The sequence below is a fragment of the Ixodes scapularis genome, unplaced genomic scaffold (assembly GCF_016920785.2).
Source record: "Ixodes scapularis isolate PalLabHiFi unplaced genomic scaffold, ASM1692078v2 PGA_scaffold2__306_contigs__length_199485367, whole genome shotgun sequence".
Lineage (NCBI taxonomy): Eukaryota > Metazoa > Arthropoda > Arachnida > Ixodida > Ixodidae > Ixodes > Ixodes scapularis.
The window spans coordinates 115,888,288-115,900,259 of NW_024609857.1; the positions used below are offsets into that span (position 1 = coordinate 115,888,288).

At 47.1% G+C, this 11,972-nt stretch overlaps 2 protein-coding genes across 2 annotated transcripts; one reads left to right on the forward strand and one right to left on the reverse strand.

The window, feature by feature from the left end:
* The first annotated feature begins 656 nt into the window (after positions 1-656).
* Positions 657-2,800, forward strand: LOC120836032. Its single transcript, XM_040219800.3, has 4 exons — positions 657-1,058; positions 1,580-1,748; positions 2,149-2,234; positions 2,466-2,800. The coding sequence occupies exons 1-4, from the start codon at positions 863-865 to the stop codon at positions 2,798-2,800; spliced, it is 786 nt and encodes a 261-aa protein (XP_040075734.1). The 5' UTR covers positions 657-862.
* Positions 2,801-3,790: 990 nt separating this feature from the next.
* Positions 3,791-9,427, reverse strand: LOC120847880 (putative nuclease HARBI1). Its single transcript, XM_040504308.2, has 4 exons — positions 9,308-9,427; positions 7,687-7,830; positions 5,203-5,510; positions 3,791-4,220 (listed from the first exon to the last, which is right to left on the reverse strand). Exons 3-4 carry the CDS (start codon positions 5,487-5,489, stop codon positions 3,791-3,793), a joined length of 717 nt encoding a protein of 238 aa, XP_040360242.2. The 5' UTR covers positions 5,490-5,510; positions 7,687-7,830; positions 9,308-9,427.
* Positions 9,428-11,972: the final 2,545 nt, after the last annotated feature.

Sequence of the window (11,972 nt, forward strand, 5' to 3'; positions counted from 1 at the left end):
GCTGGTGTGCCCTAGGGTGCCTACATGTTTCCGCTCCGCTTTATGGTGGCGCCAACTTCTTGTTACCCTTTCCCAGATCCTCTCCCACCGCCATTTTGACCCACTTCTTATTTGGCTAAACGTACACAACGTTGAGTTTTCGTAGTTTCGACACACCGGCAACACTGTGAGGCCACTTCCGTTTCCGTTCATAAGAGGACTCGGACGAGTCGGAGGCTCAGCGGGATGGCGGTCGTCGTGGCTGTCGCTCTCTTTATTCGGGTGTTTCATACTTTAAAGTTGCGAGCAGGAAGTATGCGTTGCGTTTATCGAAACGTGAGTCCCCTCGACAAAATGGAACGCAACAGACCGGCATCGCACGCCGAAACCTCGCCGTCGGAACGAGAGCGGTGGGAGCTCCCTAGCCCAAACGAGGATTAGCGGAGTAGCGCGAGCGCACGACTGGCGAGTGTGACAAAATGGTCGACGAAACAGCGGAGGCTGCCATGGTAACGAGGTAGGCAACACTGGTTTGTCGGCAACAGGTATCGCAAACGTTGTCGCCACCCTAAACAGCGGAGCGGTGGGAACATGTAGGCACCCTAGTGGCTGAACTCCATGGAGCGAATATGCGACGAATAACCGACGAACTTTTTGCGGCGGCGTTCGCTCTTGCCGCGGCGTCAAAAAACTGGCTGTTCGTCGCGTATCTAGCCGAGCTAGATATTGTGCGCCCGGCGAACGCCGCTACCGGAAGCGGCCGATGCGCGGCGGAGGACGCGGGCCAATGAGGACGTAGTACGCGATCCCACTTCCGCCTGGCACCGAAGTTCGAAGGTGAGCGCGCTTTTGGCGCACCTCCGTGATTCTGTCAGCGTGTACTATGGAGTCGCAGTGCGCGGTGCCGAAGTCGAAAAAAGACTTAAAAGCAGCGCGGTTGGCTTATAACGACAAGCTCATTTGTGCGGTACAGAAGCGGCCGATTTTGTGGAACTTTACCCTGGGTGACTACAAAGATCACAGGAAAAAGCTTTCGATCTGGGACGACGTGTTGGAGGAGGTCGGCGAAGAGCCCGAAGGCAAGACTACTTTTGGTTTGGTGGCATCATGACGCAGCTTACTACTGCGCAGTTGTTGGATTAACCGACCGGTACTGTACTGTAGAGGGTTGTTGCACGGAAAGCTGGTTACATGTACCGATTTGTGGGGATAGTCACACTCCGCAATTCAGATGGAAGATTCTTTGACAAAAAGTCAGTGGCGTAGCCAGCAATTATATTCGGGAGGGTGGAGAGGGCTTTTTCTCATCTTTGCGTGTAGTGGGCGATGTACAGTACCTTTCATGGCATTCAATATTTGTCTTCCTTTACTAAAACAAAAACATTTTGTGGGGGTTGGCCGCCTGACACGTTAAGAAATGGGAGGCAGTCACACCAGATGACTCCGGCGCAGGTGCCAAGAAAATCTTCTAGTGCTAATCCAAGATGCTGTTCTACCTAATGGACTTACCACTGCGCATTTGTACGATTAGCCGGCTGGTACTTTACTGTAGGGGGATGTTGCAAGGAAATTTGCTTACATGAATTGTATTGATTTCTAGGCAACACTCCGCAATTCCGATGGAAGAGTCTTCGTGACACATTCACAAAGAAATTCAAGAAATGGAAGGTAGGCGCACCAAGTGGTTCCGGCGCAGATGGTGCCAAGGAAGTCCGCTGGTGCTACTTCAAAATGATGTTCTTCCTAAAGGACTTTGTCGATGTTCCAAGGTATGTGTGCAGGTCTTAGAGATATCGGAAATTAGGTCAGATTTAGTTGATCCGCACCAAGCACATCTGCAGATTGATTACTGCAGGGCCCAATTTTTCACTGTGTGCACTCTCTTTCTCTTTGAGTCCAAATTTTGTTCTCCCCCCCATGTCAGGCTACCTTCTACCTTTTTTTTAGGCGAGATGCCCGATATATAGGGAATTTTAAGCATCCACAACACAAAAAACACGGCGTAAAAAGTAACACAAATCTGCTTGCCTACATGAAAGTTTGTCTCTTCTTGATATCAAAAGGAATAAACAATTTTTGCTTCGATCACATGGTAAAACAGGGCAGTGGCAAATGCTTTATTAAGCAGTACAATAATTATTGCTTACCTTTCTACATTACTTTTTTTAGCACCACAAGCAGCATGGTGCAGGGGTGCACAAAGACTCAGGAGAGCGCAGAGGCCGTCCTCATGGAGATTTACAGTGAGCCAAAAGGTAACAAACAATGTATTGACTGAGAAGGAACATTATTGGTACACTAATGCACCAGCCACCTTGGGGACAACTGTACCTACTGTACACTTTTAGAGCTCTTATAGTAATGCTCTATTGTAGAGCCTGGCCTGCTTGACAATAAGTTGTCAAGACATCTCTATACCTGATGAATTATGAATACAGGCAGTGTTAATTTATTGTTATGACTTTTATGGCACATTTTTCTTCTAGACCCGCTGGAGCACGGTGATGCACCAGACATCCTGAGCTCAGACAGCTCTTGCAGCCTGTCAAGTGAGGCTGCATCACCAAAGGCACCACCAAAGGCCAGCACTTCAACTGCTCCCAAAAAGCAATGTGCCGTAAAGTCAAACCGAAAGAAAAGCAGAGTTGATGTTGAACTAGACAAGGTCGACGAGCAGCTCGATCAAGTAGAAGAGGTTGACGAGTGCGCCCTCTTCGGTCAAATCATGGCCCACAAGATGAGGCTGTGCCCACAGCGACTGAGAACTGATTTTCAGATAGGTGTGCTTGGGGCAGCCAAGACGTTTGAGGAGGAACAATAAACTACTTGTGCACACAAATCATTTGCCTGATGCAGTCTGCCTAAAAGTGTCATTCGATTAAGACTGTGTCTGATGTGCAGCTTGACACTGCAGTTAAATGCTAATAGTAAACGGTGTTATTCACAACTATGTTCCGTCTCGTCCTATAGTGGACAAAGAGCCAAAGCTACAAGCCGCCTGGTCCAACCATGAGCCAGCTAGAAACCGTGTTGTATTATTGTTCCGGTGTGCGTGTCATGTGAGAAATATAGCACTTGCTTTCTAGCTGGCCAATGATTAGACCTGGAGGCCAGTAGCTCTGGCTCTTAGTTCATTGTAGAGCCAGATACGGTAAGTAGGCTAAAACTGCAAAATAGTATGATCATGTCCCATCACGCCAGTAATAGCAATTAAAACAAGTGAGAGGGAATACATGTTTTAATGTCTTTGATTATAGTACACTTTCAGCTTATGTGCAGATCAATACAACCACTACCGGTTTGTGTTGGCATTCAGGTCTCCATGCAATAAAAATATATACCGTATTTTCCTAACTATAGTCCGCAAAGGCAAAATTAAGGTCAAAAATAAGTTTTTGCTTGGATAGTCCGCACGCCGTGCTTAGTCTGTGCCTCGTCTGAATGTAAAAATTATCATATGCAGCACACCTTGACAAATGAAACGTATAACAGCGACAAGATTCTGGGGGGTTTGGGCGAGATTTACGAACCGGTGGTAGTGTTGCATCATCGTCTCGAGCAAGAGCCCTATTAGCTTCACAAAGAAGCTTGTATCACATATAAATCAACATTAATGTACCCCGTTATTAATAAAACCCTTCCCACCTTGAGACACCTGAACGATCTAGAAAAAAACAAATCTTTGTATAGTTTGTGCCCATAGCTAGTCCAAATCGGGTGAAATTTCAACTTTTAAACATGTATGGACAGAAAAATATGGTAATAACACAAATTCAATTTTAATAAAAAATTCAAGCTTATTTGTTTTATGCTAAGAGACCCTGTACCACCTTGTAAGTAGCCAGACTGGCCTTGGACCGCATTGCATTGGTGGTGGCTGAAGATCCGTGTGTGCCCACTGCCAGCGAACTGCGCCTTCCTTCATAAAGTACTCTACGAAGGTGCTCCGCGTCCCACCAGCAGTTTTCTTAAAGTTTTTTGCAGAAGTACGCTGCAAGTCACTTAAGTGGCTTTTATCTACTTCAGATCTCCACCTACCCAGAGTGACATTTCCCTGTTTATCCTCAGTGTCTACATACTCTGCTGGCATGTATGCTTGTTCTCGTCCTGCACACAAAAAGTTATGAAGAACGCAACATGCCAGGACGACAAACTCGGCATTTTGTGGAAGGAGGTTCAGTCGACCGAGAAGGACCCTCCACCTGGCTGCCAAAATTCCAAAGCCGTTCTCCACGATGCGTCTGCAACATAATATTTTTGTCTTCGCGACAACGTAACAGTAGTGTGTACATACATGAGCTAGAAAAGCTGTCCCCCAAAATTAACTATAAAAGTAATAAATGCTTGTCTACGTTATTTGCTTCACGAAAAATGGGATTATATTTTTAAATATAATTTTAAACGCGAGCACAAAATTTGAAATCGAAACTTCGGCTCCGTCCGCCAACACTGGCCTAGGGCCACCAAGAACACGGCTATCACGTGGTACGAGATGTCACGTGATCCTCTAGGCAACGACGGGCGGAATCGGGGCGGGCGTGTGCCAAGCGTAAGCGTCGTCTGCACCGCACCCGTTACCATATTTTGGTGTCTACGACGTTCGACGACGTCTGCAAATCTGTGACAGAAGTCCGCACACGTAGCATACGTAGTGCGGACGAAACTCCGAGGCGATAATCACAAACAATGAGACGACGATGGCGGTTGTGACGCGGAAACAATGGTAATGGCAGGACCACGGCGGGGCGGCCGGACAGCTCCTAAGAAGCGTGCTGCGCAGGCATGTTATGCCAATAATGTGGACACTGCTGAGCGCCGAAAGGAAACGTTGCTGACGTCACCCGTTACGCTTGCTCGGAGAAGTAAAAACAAGCAAAAGGGGGCAATGGTGATGACTTTTAGCTCAATGCTGCCTATGCCCATGCCATAGCCTTGACTGCACTGTTGGTTGCGCCTCAATTCGCCCTCTCGAGTAAGCCAATTTTGACAACTTGGCGAATTGCAAAGTTTGCCAGAGCGCTTAAGAAACATTTAGACAGAACTAGGACATAATTTTTTATGTGTGGTCTTCCTAGGTGATACTGAAGAGGACTGCACTGTTTTTTCAAAAACAAAAATGAAGTGGAGTTATTCTTTAAGTAAACAGAAGTTAACTTTTGATTATCAGTCTCTCCTAGCATAGTATATTTGTTTCTAAATCTGACACATCTTGTCTTTTCGTACCTTGCTCGGCTCAGCCTATAGTTGAAGACCCTATGGTCTGGCTCGAGGTCGGCTCCAGGAAACGGGCGCATGAAGTCATGGCGAAGCTGAAAAGCTTCATCGCCCACAAACACGTGCGGTGTCACTTTTGTGCTCTTCGGAAGCTTCGCTGGGCCTGGAAGTTCCAATGTTTCGTTCTCCAGCCGCCTCCCAAACTCTGAGGCCTTAAAGACACCCCCATCGCTGTGTCTCCCTGGGGCACCAACGTCAACCATTACAAACTTGTAATTTGCGTCCACCACTGCCATGAGTACAATGGAAAAGGATTTCTGAAAAAGAAAATGGCATTGCATCAATTATAGTGTCAGCATATGTTCCTAAGAAACTACCGCTTACGAGATGTCATAGTGGGGACTTCAGCTTAATATTGGCCATTCCAAGCTCTATTTCACAATCAATTATAACAAAGTAATCGGCACATTTCTGTTCGATAAAATCTGGGACAAGAAAGTCATAACACCTTCAGAAAACATTTTAACTGTAGTGATACAGGTATGTACAAGGTAGAGTAGGCTTTACCGACTCGCACCAGTGCACACACGAGGCTTCTCCTACTGCCCCAGTGCACTCGAAGAAGCAACCAACACACAGGAGCACCTAAGTTAGCTGAATAAGCTTATGTTTCTGACGTGGGCATTCAATATGCCCTCAGCGAGTTTTTCAAACGTTTGAAACCTGCCAAGTGGGTGCTTATTATGGCATAGATATATTATCAATATTTTACGCTACTACAACTTAACAAACCATTAAAGGGGCCTTTATGATGATTCCACGAAGATTAAGTAGTGCAGACAAAAGTGATATCAAATCGTGTTTTACAGACAGCATGGAGTACAAGTTGTGGAACCTCTGAGACCAAACCTGCCCTCTGTACCTTCAGGTGGCAAAATGTGGTGCACCAGTGTCACAAGTAGAATGTCATGCAATGCTGGCGACAATGATTTTTCTACATTATGAGACACATAATTATTGTGTAATGAAACAATAACAAATAGTTGCTATATTTTTTCTTTTCGAAATGCAGTATTCAATGCAAAAAGCCAACTCACAAGTCATACAATTAATGACCTATTCCCAAATAGACACCGCACATCTGAAATAAAACAGTGCAAAAGATACAAAGGAAGAGACAAACTGGACAGCACAGGGTGCTGAAAAGGAGAAAGAAAAACACACGTTGATCCACGCAATCACACGCGCACCTTTCACCCATGGTAGCTGGCTACGGCACGCGCTGGACCCTCTTTGTCAACTTCAGGAATTCCAGTTCATTGCCAGATAACGCCGCTGATGCTGCGCTGATACAATTTTCTTCTCTACTCTGGATGTGGAAGGCCTCCAGCATCTCGCGTGTCACTGTGTCCCTGTGTCGTCCCAAGATGGTGGTGGCGCAAAAAAACGGCTTGCACAGGCACTCTTTGCAGTGACCCCACCCCTGCCCGTTTCGATCTGGATGAGCATCGTACCGGCGTGCGGTCGTGTATCACTACTGCGTGATGCACGTTAAAGACCCCAGGCTAGCGGCTGTACCGCACTGGCTAAATTGCTCATCTACAGCGTGTGACTCGTCGCAACTTTAATGGCAGACCAACTACACGCTGTATAAATATCCCCACAACCCAATTATTTTATATTTCTTTGCAGTGAACCGATAGGTGTCCTCCCACTGTCGCTCCGAGGGAGTACCTGTGCACGCAGAGCCTATCATTCAAGCAATGTCCCATTTATCCCACATAGGTGCAGCAGCACGAGAGGGGGATACTGTAGACTACTGCCGTAACTCATAAGACGAACGGCCTGACGTGCTTCATACTACACTTGTTCCGTGCTATTCCCTTTCCCTACTACCCCAGAGTTAATACAAAGGTGGAGGGAATAGCAAGGAACAAGTGTAGTAAGAAGCAAGTCAGGCCGTTCGTCTCATGAGTTACGGCAGTAGTCCACAGTATCCCCCTCTTGTGTGGCTGCACCAATGTGGGATAAATGGGACATTGCTTGAATGATAGGCTCCGCGTGCACAGGTACTCTCTCGAAGCGACAGTGGGAGGAAACCTACCAGTTCACTGCAAAGAGAGCCTGTGCGAGCCGTTTTTTTGTGCCACCACCATCTTGGGACGACACAGTGACACGCGAGACGCTGGAGGCCTTCCACATCTAGAGTAGAGAAGAAAATTGTATCAGCGCAGCATCAGTGGCGGTATCTGGCAATGAACTGGAATTCCTGAAGTTGACAAAGAGGGTCCAGTGCGTGCCGTAGTCAGCTACCATGGGTGAAAGGTGCGCGTGTGATTGCGTGGATCAACGTGTTTTTTTTTTTTCTCCTTTTCAGCACTCCGTGCTGTCCAGTTTGTCTCTTCCTTTGTATCTTTTGCGCTGTTTTATTCTATTATGTACAACGATTCCCAACTAGCCCAGCTATCAACCTTATTACAACACATCTGGTACCTTGTAGTTGAAATAGGTGCTCCCCGAGTTTGGCGGTGCCTTTATGTGGACGTGTTTCCCATCTACTGCTCCGAGGCAGTTCGGGAAGTTCCACCTCCTTTTGAAGCCATCCGCGATGTTCAACCACTGTTCATTTGTTGGCACCTAAGAACAGTGACATATTTGTAAAGTGGGACCCCAAAACAAGTAAATTTGAGCCACGACAGCAAATTGTGGTCAACCATGCAGTTCTCGTGTATAGATAACAGGTAACAGGAAAGCCCTGCAAAATAAGGAAACTGGCCAAGTCATACACTACAAATACATATGAATGCTTACATGCCGTATACACAAACTCATGTTTACGAACAAAGTGGAGCGCCTTTAGCCGCACGCCACCGGCGTTGCAACCCGTATCAACAAACCATTGGAATGTGATGCTGCCGGCGTCGGTGTGAGTCCCTGTGCCTTTTTCGCGTTGAAATTTTTTATTCTGCGTCTTACTAGAAATATTATATTACTTTAATGGCCTTAGCAAAATTAACAAGGCTGGTCACAATGTAAAACTGTGGGTACATCATGTGACATTCTGCAGTTCATTCCATGTGAATGTTGCAGAATGGACGCTAAAGCCTGATTCACATAAGACTCTGCTTGCTATTTTCAATCGTGATGTCGCTCGAGCTGCCAAAGTGCGGACTGCAGTTGCGATGCTCAACGTCTTTAGTGAAAATTGCAAACAGAATTTGAACAAGTGAATTGGGCACAACACGTCGGTGATCACCACTATAGTAACAATGCTCAACACCTCCTTGTATCTGCTGTTTACACCTAGCCTACTTATCCAAAAAACCTTTAAACGTAGGTATTTTGAGGCCCGCCTTTTGTATTGGCATATTTGGTACACTGGCCGTTGTCGTTTGGAGCAGACGACAGTTTAAACAAGTTGAGGGAGCAAGTTTGAGGGAGCAGACGACAGTTTGAACGATCAGACGGCCATTTGAACGTGAAGACATACTGATCGTGGTCTGTGGGTGGACTAGAAAACTTTATGGTTTTCCCCGCATTCATGTTGGAACAAAACAAACAAATTTGACGACCACAAGTATCCATGAATTCAACCCAAGCAGCTGCCCGCACAATCAATTGTGGTCCAACAGTGTCTGGATTTCCCTTTTCACGGCACCTATTCATGTTTTCGGACGAACTGAGCAGGCAGAAAACGCATGAAAACGGATATTCACACTTTTCCTGGCTCTTTCAGTACAGCCCCAGTCGCGGCATTTTGACAAGAAGGCAAGTTTTAGTCTGGTTTCTTCCAATACAAAACGGGAATGCCCATCCAGCAAGGCGACTTCCACCCACAAGACCAGACCAGAAGTGTGCCTGAAGCACCACCACCGCGGCGTGAGGAAACAGAGTTGAGTTGGTAACATCATTGAAAGAAAACCTGAGACTGAGACAAATAAAATAACGAACAGCACGGCACAGAATCTGTTGAGACATTCTGTGTCGTGCTGCCAGTTATTTTATTTGTCCCAGTCTCATGTTTTCTTTCAATGATGTTTCCTAACCAGCTCGTCTGCGTACTTTCCCTCTACTTAGTTCTTTAAATCAATGAAAAAACAACAATCCTACTTACCGGAAGGTATGTTGCCCTCAACCTACTCCAAAGAGCTCTGCAGGTCTCGTGGATGACCTTCCGGCAAGTCTGGGGACCAACCCTGAATGCCAGGGCCACATCCTTGATGGCGCTGCCAGAGGAAAGGTACCTGGACATGGGAATAATCTGAAATTTTAGGTTTTTGTTTACCTTAACAGACATCTGAAGATTTCTTTTAATTTGTGGTTGTACCTAAGAGTGATGGCAAGCCTCTGTTCAGAAGAAAGTGGCTCATGGCAGAGAAACTCTTTCGTCAAGTCGTCACGAACAAGAGCATGAAGTTGATCGAATTTGTCTGGCATCATACGGTAAAATTTGAAGAATAGAGGAGGATCATTTCTCATGACTTGCATCTGGAAGAGTAGCACAAAACCATGATAAACAAAGCAATCAGATGAACCAGTCACAAGATTATTCGTATAACGAACGTAATTAGCGGCGTTCTATAGGTAATAGCTAGATTATTCTTGCCTGAAAATGTATTTCGTTTAAAAGCAATGTGCAACGATTATGTTACATTTAACGCGCATTACCCAGTGCTGACACACAACAGTAGGCTGGTACGGTACGGGTAGGACTACCCAGGATGCCTAGGTTCTGCAGCGCGAGCATTTGTGATCTTGTATGCAACTTGGCCTCTGCCCGCACACGATTCAGCGAATATATATAGAATACAAAAATATTGAACCAACCTACTTAAAGCGCGAACGTAGAAGTAGCTAAAAGAGAGAGCTTTTAAATTGCTAAGAACGCGCGCGCTTGTGCAATGCATGCGTCGTTGAGGGCGACATTCTCGCTCTTATAACTTTTGTTTGAGCGATGCTATATCCACTACGTAGTGCAGCTCCCACGGAAGTTGCTTTATGCGAAGGGCGGAGAGCTCATGCCATTTGGGTCACCCTTTTCAGACGGCACGTGAGTCACTGGGCAGCTCGTTAACCCACCCCGCACCTGCGTTCACGCCGCTTCGCGCCGTCGGTCTGCGGCTACTAATTACAAACCTATACGCCTCGCAAGTGGGCTCATTTTCGTCTTCTGCGCATGAGAAAGGAAGTAGCGGTGACGTCAGAACGCCGAGCCCTGATTGGCTGATCGCGACCCCCTACCTCGGCGTCGTCTGCTCCTTTGCAACGTCGTCTGCTCGCAACGTCGTCTGCGTCTGTCTTATACGCCTCGCAAGTGGGCTCATTTTCGTCTTCTGCGCATGAGAAAGGAAGTAGTGGTGACGTCAGAACGCCGAGCCCTAATTGGCTGATTGCGACCCCCTATCTCAGCGTCGTCTGCTCCTTTGCAACGTTGTCTGCTCGCAACATCGTCTGCGTCTGTCTTACCTTTCCTGCGACTTTCGGAAGTGCAGGTCTTTACGAGCGAGCTCGAGTTCGCCTTTCAGAGAGGGCAGACGAAATAACCTGAGCGGTACGTTGTTTATGTCTAACAACTAGCAGACGCGCATCAAGGAGGGAAGTCAAAGGACTCACTGGCGAGGTGTCCCGAGGCGCCGAGGTTTGTTTGCTAAGAACCGAGAGTAAGCGTGTTAGTGCCCGCAAGTTCCCTCCCAAATACTTTTTCCCTCCTTTCGTGTGTGGCGAGACCCCTCATTCTTTAAAGGGGCCCTCCGGAGCTTTCTGCGATCGTCTGTTTATGTTGTTATACTGCGTACTAGATGCAAGTTAATATGTATGCAAAGTTTTAGATTACAAAACCGTTTATTAAGCAGATGGCCGAAGAAATACTTCGGGACTATTTTCTTTTGGGAGACAATCCCCCATTCCCTGCCGATCGCTAAAACTTGACCAATCGAAATGCTGCATCTCGCGGTGAATGCGAACGTTATTATTGCACCACTTTTTAAGCTTGTTGTAAATTAGAGTTTGAGAAAAACGCAAACTGATTGTGGTGCGGGAAACATAGTCCGCAATTATCGCTCCAAAACCAGCGAACTATGTTTTCTCCCCGCAAGCTTGTTGCTAGGGGGTGATGCGTCGGCGCGTCGGCTCGTCTGCTTCCCGGGACGTCTGCAGGCGTGCGTTTGCGGGACACGTGTTCCTTCTTCCCGTGGATCCCGACTCCGAAGCCAGCTTTGCAATCCTTCCACGTGTAATGCGTAATGCGACTGCGTATTGCAGTAGCAGCGCGACGGTGCGGTGCGAAGAACGACGACTACCGAACACAAAATCCGGAGAGATTCCTCCGCAGGTCGGCGGTCGGCCGCGTTGGTGACGCGCAGTGACGCCGGAATCATTCGCTTGCTATTGGCTGACGCGTAAAGAGATGCCCCTCCCGTTTTCCGGGGTCATCTCAGAAAGGGGGGCGTGCCGGGGACTTTGATAGCAATTTTAGTAGGGAAATCCGCCGCGCATGACCGTAATTTTATGATTTTTAGGATCCTTAGGGCCTGTAGATTAAGTTACCGCCATAAATAGACCATCGCAGAACGCTCCGGAGGGCCCCTTTAACGGCGTCGACGCGTTGGCGCAGTTAACGTCGTCTGCTTTATGTCTGCTAGTCAAAGCGATGGCTGTTTTACCTTTCCTGCGTCTGTCGGAGATTCACCACTTTTTCACCGGCGAGAGTCACCGTTGCCTCGGGAAATAAGGAGATAACAAGAGGAAGAAAGTGACCTCTTAATCTAAAATTGAGGTCA